Here is a 20,716-nt window from a genome sequence, read left to right as displayed (position 1 = left end):
CTTGGGCTGCTCTTTTACCAACGAATAGTGAGATTGACCGTCACTTTATAACGCTCCCATAGCTGAAATGGCGAGCATGTCTAGTGTGATGGGGATTCGAACCTGCGACCCTCAGATTACGAGCTGAGTGCTTTAACCACCTGGCCATGCCGAGCCCTTCACCTTACGATTATTCAATACCAACATTTTTGAAATTCAAAGATTTTAGTTTGTGGTTTATATTTAATAAATAGCTGACTATAAACGTGGCACATAAAGTGAATATAATACAATAAGTCGAATGACGAAACATCGCCACGACTATATAAGTAATTTGCTGTTGTATAGACAGCCAGTTGACATTTGCAAAAGTAATTTGCTGTTGTATAGACAGCCAGTTGACATTTGCAAAAGTAATTTGCTGTTGTATAGACAGCCAGTTGACATTTGCAAAAGTAATTTGCTGTTGTATAGACAGCCAGTTGACATTTGCAAAATTTTTCAGTGTGTCCTGCCGATCTTTATGCTCTACATATTCACACAAACAAACTGTGTTTAATTGCCCTTCTGTATCTGATGTGCTGAATATTGATTGTCCAGTCCGTTACAAAGGTGTAAGGATATTTTCTTTTGTCGTCAATTCAGTAATTTATTAGTGTCTTGTAGTCTTTCTATAATCTATAAAGTCCTGCCTGAAAATTATGATTTCGTTGAAAACAAAACAACGAAATTTGATTTCAAAACCACCTAGCAACGATGTTTGTTCTACAAAACACCATAGAAACGAGGTATATTCAATAGTAAAAACAAAACATTCTGTGTGGGGTACACCCATACAAATGGACTTGAATTAATTCGGAGGGCAATAGTTTTCGAAAAATCCCGAGATATTTAAAAATCAATATAAAAGAAGTAGTTTTCATAGAGTCAGCAAAACAGAAAGAAATTACATTAAATACTATTACTCCCATGTTGGCTTTAATAACAGTATCATCAGGCGACATACGGTCGAAGCTCTTATTATAAAGACTATAACAGCAGCAACATTTTTATTCTGATATTTCGTTCATCAGCAAGTTGGTAACTTGTATATTAAACATAAATACATAACTTGTTTTAAAATAAAATCGTTATCAAACTATTAGTATATTTATTGACTCAAGACGATTATTTTTCATGTGTTCCTTAAACAGGCGAACAAGAACAAGTTAAGCGAGTAAAATAGTCGTTTTTGTATAGGTTACTGGTCTAATCATTGCTCTATACAGATATTTAGAATAGGTGGTGTACTAATCTCTACATGAATGTCTCTAAATTGTTCAAATATTTGTAACATATACATTTTAATGAGAAATTCGACAAGAAATAACTGAGAAGACTCCTACTTTAGAACTGTAACGACGCCGTACAATCAGCCTTGGGGCGCGAGTCGCTAAACGACAGCCCGTTGGCTGGGCTAAAAGACCCTCCCTCGACCAAGCCATTCGGGATGTATATTTTCATTGTAGTATGCATATATTCATAAATATAGCAGTGCCGAAGCATACGTATTGTATTATAGAGATAAACTTTGCGCCAGAAGGTCAGGTCTAATCTAACGCCAGCTGTCCAAGCCTAACTGTTCAAAATCCCAAGAAGAACAGTATTAGTAAGAATAGAAGTAACCAATGCAATCGGTAACGTATTCCGTGCCACAAGTCTTCCGGCAGGTAAGTCAAAAGCAGTTAGCCAAAATAAGATTATTAGAATGCAAAGAATGTAATATGTTTTTAAAAAGGCTTAAAAGGGAATGAATGCCTTGTTCAGGATTTAATCAGTAAGAACAGTATTTTGAAAACTAAAATAAAGTCAAACATTATTTTTTCTTTAGTTTCTGTGTCCTTTCGTGACATATATATAGCTGTGTCTAAAAATAAATTTAAAAGTTGAAATCTATCACAGATTTATTTATCAAGGTATAAATTGACTAACTAGATCTATTTTATTTTTATTTAATTATTAAATACCTTTAAAATATTTTACTGATGTGCGCTGCTACATATATATATATATATATATAGGTTTCTTGAAAACTGACTCATCTGTAAGAAGCATATCTCTTTATGGTCAACCTGTTATTACCACATAAATTGAATCAACCAAGAATCAAATCAAACGTGCCTCTACATCTAAGTAGCGCATATAATAAGAAAATGGTTAGAAATTCTTATGTCTCTTGTGAAGGTACGAAAAGGTTTAGTTGTATTCGTCTGTGACTTTATAAGGTTTTACGAAAACGATAAAATTTTATCTTAAAAGGCTCATGTTGTGTATAGAGGTTGACCACTTTGGCCTGTAAGCAGAGCCATCAGTTGTGTATGCAAAATATGCTTGCACTGTTTTGCTCCGAAGGTGAAAATAGCGAAAAGTGCTTCTTTGTACAGTTTCATTGATAATGACACCCGTGAAGAAATGGGCTCCTGGAACAAATGATTCTCCATTTTAGCTCCTAGAACAACTGACTCTTTCTTTCTTATCCGTTTGATCTAGTGAAAACTCCATTAGGATCAGTATATTCAGGCGAAACAAATAATCAGTACTGAAGGTTAAGGGTCACGCTCTGCACGCTAGAAGATACGTCCTCTCTAATTCACATTACTAACACAACATCTACGGAATCTCTGATGAAGAGTTACATCAGGTAGCAAACCGTGCTTCAGCATCTGATTGGTTAGTTACACTCAGTAAACTGGGCAGCACGCACTCAATCTTGGATTTAATACCAGCTAAAACAAAATAACTTTTTTTTTAGGTTTATGAGAACGAATATATTTATATTCAAACCAGCGATAGGTCTTGTCATCCGTATTGCACAAGAGGTATTGTTTATATCTTTCGTATTTATCATACGTTGCGTGTCTAATTTACCATCCTCTACCCTCATGTTCAAAGTACTAGTCTAGTCTCTGGAAATGCAGTTACAACCGGATAGTCTTGTCGCCATCTTGATCACTTGCGTTGCTCTTCGAGACCAACACTGTTATTGTTTGTTGCTCTTTGGCAAATACAGGGACATAAGTGTAACCGATGGCCACCACGTTTACCGTTTTTCCTCTCTATCAATTCTCCCCTGTTGTACTAAAGTCTGACTACAATCACCGACCTTATAAAACCTGTGGCTGTCCTCATTGTGATAATTTTCAGGTAAATCATTGTTTTTCCACAAGATTATGTACAAATTATGTATAATGCCTAAGAAAATATATATTGCAAAACTAGAAAAAAAAAATCAGGTCAACTAGAAACATTATTGGAAAGTCTGAGGAGACCTACCAACAAACAAAACTTATTTTTTGAATTACATATGTCGTAATTAGATCAGACTTTATATAGAAAACAATATAACTGAAATAAGGCAGATTTTGTGACCTTTTGATTTGCCTTAAGTTATTGTTAATTTGGCAAATCTAATTTCTGCATTCTTTAATTGCTAAAATTTGTAACCCTAGAACTAACAAATACCCACGACAGATTCCTTAAAAACGTTTTTATAAACTAGTTATTTACCATGTTACTTGTAGATTCATGATTTTGTTTATTACACAATCCGTAATAACAAATGAGCCACAAAAAAAAAATGGTATATACATATGTATATGGCTCGTCATGGCCAAGTGGTTAAGAAGGTCGACTCGTAATCCGAAGGTCGCGAGTTCGAATCCCCGTCACACCAAACATGGTCGCTCTTTCAGCCGTGAGGCTGTTATAATGTTACGGTCAATCCCACTATTCGTTAGTAAAAGAGTAGCCCAAGAGTTAGCGGTGGGTAGTGGTGACTAGCTGTCTTTCCTCTAGTCTTACACTGCAAAATTGGGGACGGCTAGCGCAGGTAGCCCTCGTGTAGGTTTGTGCGTAATCTAAAACAAACATCACACAAACCTATGTTTTTTTGTGTTACATGTTCGAAGTGCAATAATCACTTTAGGTTTGAAAGTGATTTTTTTTTCACATACTTATGTAACATAGGTTGAGCTTTAAATATCACAGAAGGACTAGCTGGAAGTTGATCAGAAGTAAAGGAACATTGTCGTATCTTGTTGGTCATCCAAAGTCCATTGAAATTCTAAAGGAAACCACATATAATGGCTAAATAATAAATATTTGATATCAAATCTATTGATCTATTTAAATTCAGTCGCTCGAAGTTCACCAGGTGGCGCAGAAACTAAACATCAGAACCTTCTTTACAATTTTTATTCTTCAGTGAAATGCTGAAATCATAATAATAAGTGCTAACTTTTCTTTAATGAGCTAACAAGACGTGTAACTTGTATTTGTTTCCAAGGCTGTTCTCACCTTTCAGTCAGATGCTCATAACACACGTTAGAAAGAGATCGAATTTTGATGGAGCGTTTCTAATTTTGTGCCAATAATTAAAACATTTCATGTGTTCGTGATACTGTTCTTCATGTCTTTCGTTCAATACTCTATGCTAGACATGTGTAAATAATCAACCTCGTAATTCATGTATATTATTCTGATAAACCTCTAATACCATGGTCATCAAATTATCAAATCTCTCCGCCGTTATTATTACTGGATATCCTCCCCCCTTAAATACAGTTTCCTAGGAGATTCACATTATTGTATTTGTACGACGTGTTGTGGTTGTTGTTTTTTTGCGAAACCTTCTACGCCAGATATCGTTGTATAATTAATTTGGTTTATTTTCTGTGACAGTCTCGTTCCCAAGTAAATTCACTGACGTACGACGCTGAAATCCAGAGTTCGATTCCTCGTGGTTGACACAGCAGATAGCCCAATGTGGCTTTGCTCCGAATGAAAAAACATAGAGCAGTGACAGTAACACAATTATATGAAACGTTTTCTGAGCCACTCAATTTAGAGATACAACGTACTGTGACTCTCTAGCGAAATTACTATCATTTCTATTGGCGAATATCAAAATTTTTGGGACAATCGGTGTATGTTAACTACAAACCATGCGTTTTGTCGTTCAATATTCGATGTTTAACATCGACTGTAGCACTGTCTCAACCTGTTTATTTAGAGACAGTTTCCGCACTTTAATGTAGAATCAAGAACAATTTATTTGTTTGTTTGTTTGTTTTAATTTTGCGTAAAACTACACGAGGATTATCTGCAGTAGAAGTCCCTAATCTAACAGTGTAAGACTAGATGAAGGCAGTTATTCGTCACCTCCAAATGCCACCTCTTGCGTTACTCTTTCACCAACAAAGAGTGGGATTGATCGTACATTATAACACCCCAACGGCTAAAAGGTCAAGTATGTTTGGTAGAACGGAGATTAAAACCCTCGACCGTCACTTAGCCATGCCGGGTCTGATTAATACGAGAAGTGCTCGTAAGTCATATTATGCTTACTAATTGATTTTTTTATCAACACGAAAGGTGTTTCGTAAGTCACATTATGCTTACTAATTGACTTTTATCAACACGAAAGGCGTTTCGTAAGCCATGTTATGCTTACTAATTGGTTTTTATTCCATCGCATAAAATCAATCTTCTGCCTTTTTTTTCCAGATTTTTAATTCATGTAACAAACTTTAAACTTTAGAAAGTTGCCATGACAACAACAATCAACTGCTTATATTATAACCTGCGTCACCAAAGGTTTACGGAGGTTATATTTTAACCCCTGTGTGTTTGTGTTTGTCAGCGCGATTTCTCAAAAACGGCTAAACTGATATGGACTATGACCCAAATTAGGAGTGACTAGTTTTTAGAGGGTCAACAAGATCAAAGGTCACGAAAATAAAAATCCATGTCTGCTAAAATTTGGACAAATTTTGCACAATATTACTACTCTATAACTTATTATAAAATTACTGGATTTTGATAACACTTGGTACGCGTATGTTAATATTATTCCTAATTGTTGTTCTACAAATGGTCCGTGTCTGTCAATAACGACGGATGTACGAACAGACTTTCTTTTTTTTAAAAAAAACAACCTTTGTTTGTTTGTTTTTTAATTTCGCGCAAGGCTACACGAGGGCTATCTGCGCTAGCCGTCCTTAATTTAGCAGTGTAAGACTAGAGGGAAGGCAACTAGTCATCACCATCCACCCCCAACTCTTGGGCTACTCTTTTACCAACGAGTAGTGGGATTGACCGTAACATTATAACGCCTCCCACGGCTGAAAGGGCGAACATGTTTGGTGCAACGGGGATTCGAACTGACCCTCAGATTACGAGTCAAACGCCTTAACCCACCTGGCCATGCCGGTCCAACTTTATAAACCGAATATGGTCAACGCTGTAAGGTAAAATCATGCTCCCTGCTGAGTGCTCCTCTAGTTTCATTCGTTATTCGTTTTCTCCGTCGGATTTTTGAAGTAAAATTTAATTTTTACACTAAACTTGAAAATAAATAAGACACGTTAATGTATGTATATACGTATAAGCAAATGCCTGACTCATCTGTAATAATTTAGAATTACTTGCTGTTTTTTGTTACGTCAGTCGTTTAGTTATTTCGCTTATTTCCTTATATATTACCGCGTTGAAACACACGTGTACCCACAGAAATATCTATACAGAGATCAAGTGTGCTATTTCTAAACGAGTTTGGAGCTACACCACATCGATATAGTCCGTATCGTACGTCCGGTCATGCTCTATCTGACCACTGTGCATCATGATAACTGCTCTGCAGCATTGTTTTCGTTGCAGGAGGATCCGTAGTAAGGCAGTTATGCTCAAAGAACACTCGTCTTCTTCCTCCTTACTTTCCATAATCCCTCTATTGTACCAGTAAAACGGTTTCCCGCTTTCGCTTCAACAATCCGATCGCACAGAAATACATAGACGTAGCGTCCGATGATTTGATTAATTTATCTTCATAAACAAAGGCATGAACATTCGTTTTATTGTCCACCTACACGAGATATACTACGGTTGAACAGGAGATATTACTGATGTTTTCGGGTTGTTGTTTTTTTCTGGATGAGCCTGTATTCTGTTGGTCTCCTTTCCAGAAAAAAGACCCTTCTCGGTTATATTGCCAACTGTTGCCTGAGGCAGGTGGACGGTTTTTTTGTTACACTAATATTTTTGTTTGAGAATTTTCACTTGATCTAATACCAGAGGCGCCGCTAGGCACTAGCACATAAGATTGGCGCCCGATTCTATTTCGAATACCCAGTCAGTATTCCTAAAATTCAGAATAGTAAACCGTGATCAGTATTATATTTAAAACATGCAAATTCCATCGCCTATGAGCCCAAGCCCTGAATCTTTTAAGTGCCTAACGACACCTCTGTCTGACATGCTGAACTTTACTTGGTTACAACCTATTGAAGGTTTCTACTGATGGTCTTGATGCCTCGAGTTATGAAATATTCCTTTGTTTTCCGATACAGTCAAGTACAAGAAATATTCCTGGCATATAAACTGCCATAACTGTTTACATCTTTATAATCTGGGTGTATCTTACTTTGTGACATACCCTTCCCAAACCTCTCAATTTTCGGTAGAATCACACTACAAATGTAACGACTTCATTCCGGCTATGGTTGTCACTTTAGTTGCTGATTTGCATATAATATAACTTCCTCAGCCTTCAACAGAGTGTGTGTCACATGGCTTGTTGTAATTTTGAAATGCTAAAATATAGAGGGAAGGCATCTAGGCAACAGCAATTTCTGGGCAATCTTACCCAAAATTGATATTTGACGTCATCTTTATTACATAACTATGGCCTCAAAGTAAGGAACTCGATTATTTTATCACTATTTTCCTTTTTATAATAGGACGACGCTAGTAATACAGACCCACACATCCAAAGGCTGACACCCTAATCATTGGGCCACGCTCGGCCCGATTCTGTGTATAAACAAGAGTTAATTTCAAATTATCTTTTTTGAATGATTTGGTGCAAAACAACACAATGGACTATCTACACTCTGTCTATCATGGGGAATCGATTCCCTGATTTAAGATTACCCACTGAGGAACTGCAAATGATCTTTATCGAGCTTATTGTTTCTTTTGTTTGTTTGTTTGTTTTAATTTTGCGCAAAGCTATACGAGGGTTATCTTTGCTAGCCATCCTTAATTTAGCAGTATAAGACTTGGGGGAAGGCAGCTAGTTATCATTACTCACTACCAACTCTTGAGCTACTCATTTGCCAGTGAAGAGTGGGATGACTATCACAATAAAACGTTCACACGGCTGAAAGGGCGAGCATGTTTGGTGTGAAGGGGGACTCGTATCTGCAACCTTCAAATTACGAATAGAGCGCCTTAACCATCTTGTCATGCCTGGCCCTTATATCTTGGGACTATCGATAAAGATTTAGACAAAGAGATACCTATGTCTGTAGAGCATATCTCTAAGTGCATTACTTTTAGTTTATTGACTCACTACCCTGATAGCCATGGTTCGATTCCTTGTGGTAGACAGAGCGCAGATAACCTTTCGTGTAGCTTTCACGTTAACACAAACGTTTGAACACTATCGTATTCAATTTTGTTTTTTACGTGATAAGCAGTGCGTGTACTATTAAAATGCAAAACATTTGTTGGAATATAATAAAATGCTCTTACGACATTTATAATATCAAAAGAAAATATAAACAATTTTTTAAGGACAAGTATAATTCGATATATATGTGACCTAGCCAGCTATAGTAATATAGAAAGTTTTAATGTTACAAAAAGTATTAAAACATGAAAGTCAAGACTGTAAAAACTGAATTTCTTAAAATAAATTAAAAACATATCTCTAGTTTAGCAAATCATTGTAAGTTCGTCAGTCTGAGCCAAAGAAGAGATATATTTTAAGTTTCAATAACTTTAGTAGAATTGAAACATTCCATGTTAGTACAGCTAGATAGATCATCCATGTATCGATTCCGGCTTGACATTATAAAAAATAAACAAAGAAAGATTATTCTTGTTTATTCCATTTTTACTACCTCAGCCTGCGAAGGTGGGCGGAGGTTATGTTTCACCCTGTGTGTGTGTGTGCGTGTTTGGTTGTATGTTCGTCAACAAGTTTTCTCAAAAATGGCTGAATGGATTTGGACGAAGGTTGGCATACGTTTAGACTATGCATCAACTCTGAGGTGTCTAATTTTAAGAGGGTCAAAGTCAGTGATCAAGTTCACGAAATTACAAAAAACAATCTTTATCACTTAAATGGGATCGACATTTCAAACTGTTTTAGCTTTTTATCTCAGTCACAAATGATGAGATTTTAATGAAAGTTAATAAAAGTACACGTATTATTATGATGAAAGTTGATAGAAATACGCGCATTATTATTGTACTGCGAATATTTCTCCGTGTTAGTTGATAAAAACGGACAAAGGGACACATGTTCGTATTTTTATAGAGCCAAATATAATGAACGCTGGGTGGCATAAGTATGCAATATACTGAGTGCCTCTTTAATAGCTCTATTTTTGTGCACTAGTTGTATCAACCCTAGAGCGTGGATATATGATATCCGATTTTATTATTAATCAAAATCATGTTTTACACACACGTAAATATATATATATACTAGTGTCCCTCTCAGTACGCCCCCAATGGTACAGCGGTATGTCTGCGGACTCACGTCGCTGAAAAACTGTTTCGATGCTTGTGGTTAGCAGAGCACAGATGGCGCTTTGTGTAGCTTTGTGCTTATATTACAAAGAAACATTTTCGGTATAAAAAATGGATTACTGGAACACCAAACGTGAAAGATTTAGAGTGATAAGGCTCGTCATATTTTCTGTATTCTTGTCTGGAAAAGTCACTTACTTACTTACTTACATGAAAAGTATTTGAAATAGTGAAATTTTGGTTCACTCTGTAAACACGTATATAGCGATTTGATTGTTTTCTACCAATCTTAGTGATACACGTGTACAAGTATGGAAAAGTAATAATTTGTAGTTTATAAAACTTGAACAGTTTTTAATATGTTCGTTTAAGTAAAATTCATTAGGTTTGACTATTCAACTTATGATAGAAACAAAATTCTACCAGATACAAGATGTGATTAGCTTAGGATATATTTTCAAGAAATGCTGTTTCCTGTCAAAACACTGGTTCATCATTAAACGCAGAGTAACTAGGTGTCACGGTAAGAAACAATTAAAGTATAATACTGTCCTAGTTTTTTTTTAATTTTTGTTTCTTTTATACTGTTTGTTTGAAGTTAAGCACAACGTGGGCAGAGCTCAGATGGCACACCATGGGAATCGAAACCCGAATTCTCGCATCGTAAGTCCGCAGGTATACCGCTGTGCCACTAGAGGGACTTTTGTGCTGATCAGAAATATTAAAAGTAGCCTTTTTTGTCGCAAATAGTTTGGTTTGTTTTGAATTTCGCGCATAGGTACATGAGGGCTATCTACACCTGCCGTCCCTAATTTAGATGTATAAGACTAGAGGGAAAGCAGCTAGTCATCACTACCTACCGCTAGGTCTTGGGCTACTCTTTTACAAACGAATATAACTTTATAACGCCCTCACAACTGAAAGGGCGAGCATGTTTGAACCCGCGACCCTCAGATTACGAGTCGAGTACCTTAACCACCTGGCCATGTCGGGTGTCCCAAACAGAAACAGTAAAATTATAAATCCGTTCTTTCTGTTGTACTGATTAAAAATAGTAAAAGGTTGAATTGTCTCAGCTTTCAGCCTTATTTATTGTCTCAACTAAAAATAGTAAAACGATAAAACTTTCCCATAAGAAACAGTAGAAGTACAAAACCGTCCCACTTTCTAAGTAGCTCTATTTGTGAGTCTGTTATTATACAACACTTCCTTAGATTGTACCTGGAGAATCATTTGACATAATGAGGTTACATGTTCTTAAAAATACTTGTCATTGAAGAAAGAAAAGCAACAGAAAGAAGTAGGTGTCCCCCGAGGTGGGGGTGGTTAACCCTGCACTATTCATCATGCATTGTAACAATATGCCTTTTAAGAATCGAAATGCAGGTTTCATCTCGTACTTTGCGAAATGTAGAAGAATTTGGAAGAGTTGCCCTACACCCTCTACAACAGCTACAGATATGTATGTAAGTACAGTTAAATGGAATACTATAATACTGTCAGAGATATATCATAGAATAAGAACAAATGTCCCCCCGACACAAATAGTAATGTTCACCAAATCAACCAAACCCTGTAGACCTCCAGCTCTCCTCCAGTATGCCTCAAACTTTCTAAAAGTGGTCTACTATTCCAAACTAATTTGGACCAAACATATCAATGAAAATAAAAAAAAGCTTGTCAACGTGTAAACTATGCTAATAGGTTGGCGAGTAGAAATTAGAGGAACATCACTTAGAAACATTATAAAAATATAAACTGCGTATATCAAAATTAAATTACAAAAATAAAAACTCACTCCCAACGAGAGCATTCACAGTACAGAGATCAACATCACAGGGTTTCTTACATAAATACGATAGTTTACAACCATTACCTGACACACTCTGTCATAGAATTCTAAAATACGTTTAGAATAATCTGTATAAAAACGAGCTTCTATGCTAGATTGACTGCTACCGTAAACATAATGGAGATAGTACTAAGTGCCCCTTCCCAATAAATATCTACAGTTAGTATACGAACAAGCCACCTACAGCTAGCACGTGATTATATCATTATAAAAAAAATATTATGAGTGTATTAAAAGAGTTTTAATGTGTACAATACGCTTCTAGTAGATTATACTAAGGAAAGGGGTCAGAAGGAGCCCTCGGGTGAAATACAAAAACTGACCATCAAACAGCAATAAATTATCATTATCCGGCGTTATGATGTAAAGAGTCAATCTCACTATTCGATGGTAAAAGAATAGCCCATGAGTTGGCGGTGGGTGGTGATAACTAGCTGCCTTCCACCTAGTCTTACATTGCCAAATTAGGGACGGCTAGCACAGCCCTCGTGCAGCTTTGCGCGAAATTTAAGACAAACCAAACCGAATATAAACAAAAAAGTGAAATGAAAATTAATTTGCTGTACATGACACTTCTCCAGGTCATAAACAGACCAAAGGCCCATACAGATCTTCGTTCATTCATTTTTCGTAGGTTCAAGACATCCCAATCGCGTTTCTTCTTCTTATTATTGTTTTAACTAGGTAAGCTTTTAACATATTTTGTTTCTCTATGGCTTCTGCCTGGCATGGCCAGGTGGTTAGGGCTCTCGACTCGTAAACTAGGGATCGTAATCCAGTTATATCATGAATATTTTGAAATTTTTGTATTTAACTCTGAGGTAATGGTTTGATTTTATTGGTACCCACGCATGTTGCTTTTCGCTATACAAAAACGCCCTCTGGTAATTTGAAATGAATGGAATTTTTTGTTTGAAACAGCTGTACATAAGTTCAACTGGAGTACCAAAGAAGTTTTACAAATAAGATGCAATAAGATAATTATTATTTATTTTTATTCTAACAACATGTAAAATGCCTTATCGTAAAATTTTGTTTAACAAAGTGGGCTAATGCACGACGCCATTAAGCTTGTGGTTGTACTTGTTGTATATGTTTACGATTATTGGAATCAAATATAATTTTAAAACGAACAACACAGCGGTATAAAGATATGAAATATTACCTAAATAGTGAATAGAAACCTTACTTTATTGAGAAGTTACGTGTTTTGTGAAGTAAATGATGCTATTAGAATAAATACACGTTAACCTAGAGTCATAAGTTTTGCAGAGCGCCAACATCATAAGTGCCTTAAATCTGACCTTCGTCACAAATGCTATACGTGCTCTTTGGTAGATTGTTTAGGCATGATGAAACTGATTTGAATGGACGGCAGCTGCCTGTTGTATGAACACGACTGTAGAGAACGATGTTTCGAAACACTTCCGCCTTTCGTCTTCAGGTGAAATATTTGTATTTCAAATGTAGTGAGGCCTACGAATTAGTAATTTTTATGGTGCCGTATACAAATAAACGACGATATATATATATAAATATATATACACCAAATGGAAAAAGATCTTCTTAATTTGGTCGGGCATGGCCAGATGGTTAAGGCACTCGACTCGTAATCCGAGGTCGCGGGTTCGAATCCCCGTTATACCAAACATGCTCTCCTTTTCAGCCGTGAGGGCATTATAATATTACGCTCAATTCCACTATTCGTTGGTAAAAGTAGCCCAAGAGTTGGCGGTGGGTGGTGATGACTAGCCGCCTTCCCTCTAGTCTTACACTGCTAAATTATGGATGGCTAGCGCAGATAGCCCTCTTGTAGGCTTGCGCGGAATTCAAAAAACAACCAACTGGAAATTGCTGAGACATTTATGTATTTTGTGAGTTGAGTGATAAAATATCACAATAAAACGAATAACGTCTAGAATATCTGAGTGGTCTAATACGAAATTTTTCAATAAAGCTTTTGTTGTTATTAAGCATAAGGCTTCGCAATAAGCTTATCTATGTTATATCAATCACAGGTATCGAAACTCTATTTTAACATTATAATCCCACAGATCTGCCGCTGAGATACTGGGGAAAGTACGGGTCAATAAGGAGAATGATTAATACTATTTAAATTGGATTTGTTGTAGGTGATGACAAATTTGTTTATTTTGAATTTCTCGCAAAGCTACATGACAGTTATATGCGCTATCCGTCCTTAATTTACCAATGAAAGACTAGAAAGGCAAGTCATCACCACCCGCTGCCAACTCTTGAGCTCTTCTTTTACTAACGAATAGTGAATTGACTGTAACATAATTGGTGTGACGATGATTCGAACCTGCGATTCTCATATTACGAGTCAAACGCCCTAGCCACCTGGCCATGTGGGGCCCGTAACGGCGAAAAAGATATTTCTTCCTAAATTAGAACGCATCAGGGTGACTGAGTTACAATACTATTTTTATCAGTCATTTTGACCAATATGTTTGATAGAAGCACCCAATGTAACTATTTAATTCGTTGAAACCAAATTCTTCATTTTGACACATTTTCAATATTGTTCATTGCAGTGATGGCCTGGCATGGCCAAGTGGTTAAGGCGTTCGACTCGTAATCTGAGGGTCGCGGGTTCGAATCCCCATTGCACCAAACATGCTCTCCTTTTCAGCCGTGAGGGCATTATAATATTACGCTCAATCCCACTATTCGTTGGTAGAAGAGTAGCCCACGAGTTGACGGTGGGTGGTGATGACTAGCTGCCTTCCCTCTAGTCTTACACTGCTAAATTAGGGACGGTTAGCACAGATAACCCTCGTGTAGCTGTGCGCGAAATTCAAAGAAACAAAAGATTGCAGTGTTTAGATTCAATTCTTTCTTTATGCAAGAAAAAATATTTCTGGTGTTTGTGAAAAGTTAAAATATTTCTTTTTATGTAGCACGACATTATGGAGAAATCAACAAGGCCATCATTGCGTAAAATACACAAGCCTTCAACAGATAGGCTTGTCTGGGATATCAAATTACAAAGAGAATATGAGAATTAGCAGGTGTTTTCCATGCATTAGTTTATTTTTATATTATACACACACACATATATCGGCGTGAAACCTGGACGTCCGTTTTAACAAAATGGATTAGTTAGCAATTCGCAATGTGAGCCTGCATTTCATTATCCGTTTCACTTACAAAATAAACTATCGTGTCTTGAGCTCATGTGTACCCGAATATAATTTAGCCTGTAGAAACTTCGTGCGACTTTATAATTCGACGCCCGCTTTACAAAAGTTTAAGCCTAGCAGTGACGTAAGCTCCTGTGGTCGACGTTATGTACCTGTGCTGTTGTTGTTTCGGGGGGAAGGGGGGATATCTTAAATATGGGATTGAGCCGAGCACTTCTAGTCAGTATTCGCAGTTGTGTAAGGATTAACGAATACAATATGGCATTATCGAATGTAAGGAAGTCGTTGAATATGTGATTTATAAACGTGGATATCTCGTGATTAAGCATAATGAAAAATACTATATCGAGTTCTTGTTGCGGATACGTGAAGAAGCAAATAAATGATGCATCTCACGCTAACGCATGAATATCTATGTGTTGTTACATCTCGAATAATAAAGGCTTTGTTAGTTATTTTTTCCATCAGGCATTTTAGCGCTTTTAAATTATCTCAAACTAATTATAAATGTTATATTATTCATTTATTAGGAATAGAAAGAAAAAATAATTTTCATACATAAAGCGCGCTTCTTTCCATGTGCATTTTTTATTATTTTAAAATATATTTTGAACCCACACTCCAATGTGTCACATGAATGTTCTGGTTTCTATGAAGTCCCTTCAGTGTTTCTTGTTTGTTGTTATTCGTGTTATGGACTATTCGTGCTGAACACACAGCAAGGATTGAACCCCATATTTTATCATATAACTCCTCAAGTTTACTGCAGAGTCACCAATGGTGAGGTTTCTTTGATGATCAAGATTGGCATTATATATACTAGCCGATTATCCGTGAAGCTAGAGCTTACTTGGAGTGCCAGCAACTGGTAAGGTTGATAGTGTTTGGTAGCTATGAGCGATTTGCAGCCTTATATAGTAATTTCTGTTGATTTTTTGCTTGTTTAGAGACAGAAACTCCGTAAATCTGCGTGCAACCTCTTCAACTCCGTTTTGCTCCACTGCGTGCAACAAATTCAGTTGCCCAATTTTTTCTGTAAATTTGAATGGACAAAAATAAAGTTCTCCGTGACGAGAAACGGAGGCTAAACAGGAAAATCGAGACCCCTTTTGCAAATCCATGTGCACACAGAATAAAAAATTCGCGAAGTTTGGGTTTCCACATTGCTTAATAAAAAATATTTTCCAGTATCATACACATGAGCAAGAGTTTCATTATTATATTTTAATTTGTAAAACTATTTCATTTGTCGCCACCTCCAGGTAGCTAAGCGTAAATCTAACGGATTATAACGCTGAAAATTGAATTTCAGGATCCAGAATTTGGTTTCTTGTAGCAGGCAGAACACGACGAGCCCATTGTGCAGTTTTCTGTTTAACAACAATTAAACTTGTTTTATTGGTTTCATCGTTGATTTTTTACTTACTTATTTTAGTACAAAGCTACACAACAGAATCTTTATGCTCTGTCCACCACGATAAATTAGTCTCTGGGTTTTCGTATAGTAAATATCCAAACTTATCGATAATCCATTGATGGACAGTTACGGAAAACGTTTAAGATGTTATGATTTTACATTTTCACTTCGGTGTATTTTACATCAAGTTGTTTCATGTCAGAAACGATTATTAAACTAAACAAGTATCCTAGAAACTTTTTAAGTACCTTTTGGAACAGCACGTTATTTGAAAAATATTTCCTTATAGGATAAGTTTAAACTCAGACTTATATTATGTGTGTGTGAGAGATGATGAGCGAATGCTAACTTTTATATTCTGCCTTTTTTTATTTGGTTTTGACAGAGTTTTGAACTTTATGTGTTGTTAAAAAAAAAATTCAACATGAAGCCTAAAACGTATACTCTTTGCTTGAATGTATAAGTTCAATTCCTTAAGTTGGAGACGTTATTTCAAAATACAACAGTCAAACTAAAATTTGAAAGTAGATAATGAACACGATATTCTAGGGCAACGTCCATTGTATTTATGATGAAAATTATCCTGTTATAAACTTTATTGGAGATTAAGATGAACATTAGTGAATCTGAACAGACATGTTTTATACAATATAATTTTAAAATACTTGAAGGTTTTTTTTAATTAAACACCCGGTTTCAATACCTTCTTTGGACAGTCTACAGTAAGTCCATTGTGCAGCTTTGTGCTCAGCAATAAACGAAGTATTTTTTCTTTAATTAGATTTGCTTTTCTTTTTAAAAACCTAATGTCATACTTATTACTTTTTCACTTTCTTAAGATAATTACACATTGGAATTTGTTTTAAATCAAATATCATGTCATTAGGGTCCAACTGTTAATTAATACTCGTCGGACTTACTGTTACCTTAACGTTTAAATGTTTTGCATACTTTTTTATGTTGTAGTTTAGCTTTAATGTACATTTGATTACTTCTCTTGTCGATGTTGAACAGTTCGTACCTTGTTGAATTGAAATTTAGTTTTGGTACTGAAGGACAATCATTCTCTATAAGAATAATACTAATATCTCCGTTGGAATTACTTTCTCTTTCGTCAACTGTGGTCAATGAAATTTTGGCCGAAACAAACTTCTGAGAAGGGTGACAAGAACGATTTTTATGAACCCTTTCACAGCCTTCTCCTTCCCCCACTTAACCCTCAGTTAAAAAGTATGTGGTCTAAAGATATTACTGAATATGATTTAGTCAGCCATCTTTCCCACGACAACCTCCACTGATTTCGAGATACAGCTTTTTGAAATTTTGGTTGGTAAACCTTATCATTTTCAAATCTCTGTTTACTGTTTTCTTATTTTGTTAGTGATATACCAAAGTGTCATGCCTTGGTAGATGGTGGTGAGGGTAGTAGATACCACTGGTCATCAGTTTGATTTTTGGATGAGAACGTTATTAGATTTAAAACAGATTGAAATCTGGTTTGAAAACCCTCGTAATAAGTTTAGACTTTCTTCGAAACCTTGCTTTTTTTGGCTCTACATCGTCTAGCCTTCCCAATACGCGAATATCGTTCCTTGGGATTTGTGGCATGTCATTCCATCCGAAAATTGTGGTGACGGCATTTCCGTGTGTCATATAAGTGGGTGCAAAACGTGTCCCAACATAGTATTATAATACCTTCTCTGACGCTTCACACTTCGTCGTAACTATATTGTTACAACTTTAATACACATTGGGTGATTACAGTGATATCGAACGATCCACAATTCATTTCTTTGTGGCTTAATTATAATTCGTAATTGAAATTTGATTGTTTCTGCTAGGCTTCTATTTTGTTGTATGGAAGTTTATCTTAATACACAATGGGAAACTATTACCGCCTAATGCTTCGTACTTTATTCGATTGAAATTTAGTTTTAATACACATCGGAGCAAAATTAGTGTTTTACACATTTCTAATTTGTAGGTTACGTTTAATATGCAATACCTATTTCGATTACCGTCTCAGCACTTCGTATTGTGTTGTATTGTAGTTTAGAATTCATAGGGTTGAATGGTGTTATCTTCTGTGATATTTCTTACTCTATTTCTTGTAACCTTGTTTCAACTAAAAGTAAAACATTTTGGTTAAGGGGTGGAATTTCCATTATATTTGATCCTACGAATACATATGGTGGTTTCAATATCGCTGTAAATATTAAATGGTTTAGGCTACGTATCAGAAGGCCCAAGGTCTGAGTCGTGATGCACCAATGAGCACGTTTTGCGTTTCAGTTATGGTAGAGTTATAACTTTGACATTCAATCCATCTGTTCGCTTAAGAGTATCAGTGTAGACGGCGAGTGCTACTGAGTGGTTACTCTTCCTAAGGGAGCAATTCTAAATTCTGGATGCCTACGTCTAAAACTTTGGGATTTCTGATCTGGCCGTCGTATGGGTGCCTGTCATTCAAAAATATCAAATAAGTTATAAACGTGGCTGAATACTACGTACTGTAGCCTAGTGAAGTACAGATTCTCTGCTTTCATGCAGAAATATGCACTTCAAAATTATTTGATTAAAACTGTTTATACGAATTCAATGGATATACACGACTTACTTGTCATGCTAATTATGTAAGCTTCATCCAAAATAAAAACATTTGGAGTGTGTGAATTATGAATACTCTACCATGAGGACTGATTTATTTCATATATCGTCAGCAACCATAATGTATAAGATTAAAAGACATTGCGCCATGTGCACGTGAATTTTTCAAATAAAAAATAAATACTGTATGTTGAAAACAGTTCGCGTCTCCTGTTAAAGTCTGTGTGAGGTCCGATGTTTATAGGAGCGTATCCCTCCTCCTGACAATCACAGAGCGACACCCATCCATTAAAATGCTCTAAAAGCTCATCCAGAGTCATTAAATTAGCATGTACCACGCACCGCATTGCTCTGCTCAGTAACGCTAAGACGCGTCACTGGATTAACACGGTTCCTAACTCTGAATTGAGACTCTACATAGCTGCTGATAGCAATTCTGTTCATTTTTTTTGTTCGCTAAACTTTTAAGACCATTTTTATAGACTTAACAACCTAATTTTGCCATCAGCTTCTTAAAGCTGGTTAGCTTGGTACAGGACTCAGAGTTGGACGTATGATTGGACTTTACAACATGTAATGTATGTTGCTTTCTAAGCCTAGAAGAACATATTAAAAGGCTAATAAAAGCAGTCATAAAGTATTAAACATGTCGTTATGTCTGTGTTCTAATTCTATTAGCAAATAATAACTCGTAAGGAGTGAGACACTAATATGGATGTTCAAGGAAAGTATACTCATATATATGAAGTCTATATTTTGTATTCATATATATATATAGTTGTTTATAAATAGAATTTAACAGTTCAGTAAAATAAAAATTCCTGTTAACAAAATGCATTAAATTACTATTCATAAAATATATTTGTAATTTAATCAATTTGGATTTAGAGTAAACTATTTAGCAAAATAATGTACATTAGGTTAAACCTTACAATGTTTAAATATTCTTAACCCATTGTTTAGACTTTCTTGCTATTAGAGAAAAACTTCGTCCATTTTCTTTTCATTTTAAGATAACTCTAGTGTTTGCACTCTTTTTCATCTGTTTTGTTACTATTATTCCATCAGTAGTAAGTATGTTTGATTAATTATTAATATTTTACACGGCTCTGTATGGCCAGGTGGGTCAAGGCGTTCGACTCGTAATCTGAGGGTCGCGGGTTCGAATCACCATCGCACCAAACATGCTTGACCTTTCAGCCGTAGGGGCGTTATAATGTTACGATCAATCCCACTATTCGTTGTTAAAAGAGAAGCCCAAGAGTTGGCGGTGGGTGGTGATGACTAGCTGCCTTCCCTCTAGTCTTACACTGCTAAATTAGAGACAGCTAGCGCAGATAGCCCTAGAGTAGCTTTGCGTGGGATTCTAAAACAAACTATTTTACACTTATAATCTTATTTCGTTTGTGTGTGATAATGTCGTCATTTTTTGTTGTTTGTTTTGTGAATTTCGCGCAAAGCTACACGAGGGCTATCTGCGCTAGCTGTCCCTAATTTAGCAGTGTAAGACTAGAGGGAAGGCAATTAGTTCTCACCACCCGCCGCCAACTCTTTAGATACTCTTTTACCACCGAATAATGGAATTGACCTTTACATTATAACGCCCCCACGGCTGAAAGAGCGAACATGTTTGATGTGATGGGGATTTGAACCCACTACCCTCGGATTACGAGTCGACTGCTTTAACCACCTGGACATGCTGAGCCTAGTTTTGTTGTATGAACAATCCAAAAATATTGAACTCAAGTATAATTCAATTTATTTATTCTGATTTATTTAAAAACCTAAATTACCTTCATACAAATAAGACTGTTTACCCTTACATCGGATTGTTTATTACACATTTTTCCTGAACACTAGCAATAGTTTGATGTCGCTAAGGTTAAGACAATCCGCTCGCTCGTTTCTCCAAGCTATTTGTTGACATTGTTGAAAATGGATAAACAAAAGAACCCTTTTAGTGACTCAGCGATAAATGTGCAAGCTTAAAACCCTAATATTTTGGTTTCAATACTCGTTGACCAGAGTACGGAAAGACCACTGTGCAGCTTTGTGCTTAATGGTAACCAATATGTAAAGATGAAAAAGGATATTTGTATATTCTATAAGCTATTTCTACAG

At 36.0% G+C, this 20,716-nt stretch overlaps 1 protein-coding gene across 3 annotated transcripts in view; it reads left to right on the top strand.

The window, feature by feature from the left end:
* Nucleotides 1–20,716, top strand: part of LOC143255189 (segmentation protein cap'n'collar-like) — a 72,647-nt gene that overhangs the window by 45,733 nt on the left and 6,198 nt on the right. The window contains exon 1 of one of the 3 annotated variants that reach the window (XM_076510457.1): nt 1,498–1,688. The exons of 1 other annotated variant lie outside the window; for it this stretch is intronic. In XM_076510457.1, coding sequence (XP_076366572.1) covers nt 1,647–1,688 — 42 coding nt within the window. In that variant the 5' untranslated portion in view covers nt 1,498–1,646. Of the gene's footprint in view, nt 1–1,497; nt 1,689–2,801; nt 3,163–20,716 lie in introns of those variants that run through there. One more of the 3 variants, XM_076510456.1, reaches the window with a different exon arrangement.

Source organism: Tachypleus tridentatus, chromosome 7 (assembly GCF_004210375.1).
Source record: "Tachypleus tridentatus isolate NWPU-2018 chromosome 7, ASM421037v1, whole genome shotgun sequence".
Lineage (NCBI taxonomy): Eukaryota > Metazoa > Arthropoda > Merostomata > Xiphosura > Limulidae > Tachypleus > Tachypleus tridentatus.
The sequence above is the reverse complement of the archived record's forward strand: the minus strand, read 5'-3'. Positions and strand labels throughout refer to the sequence as shown.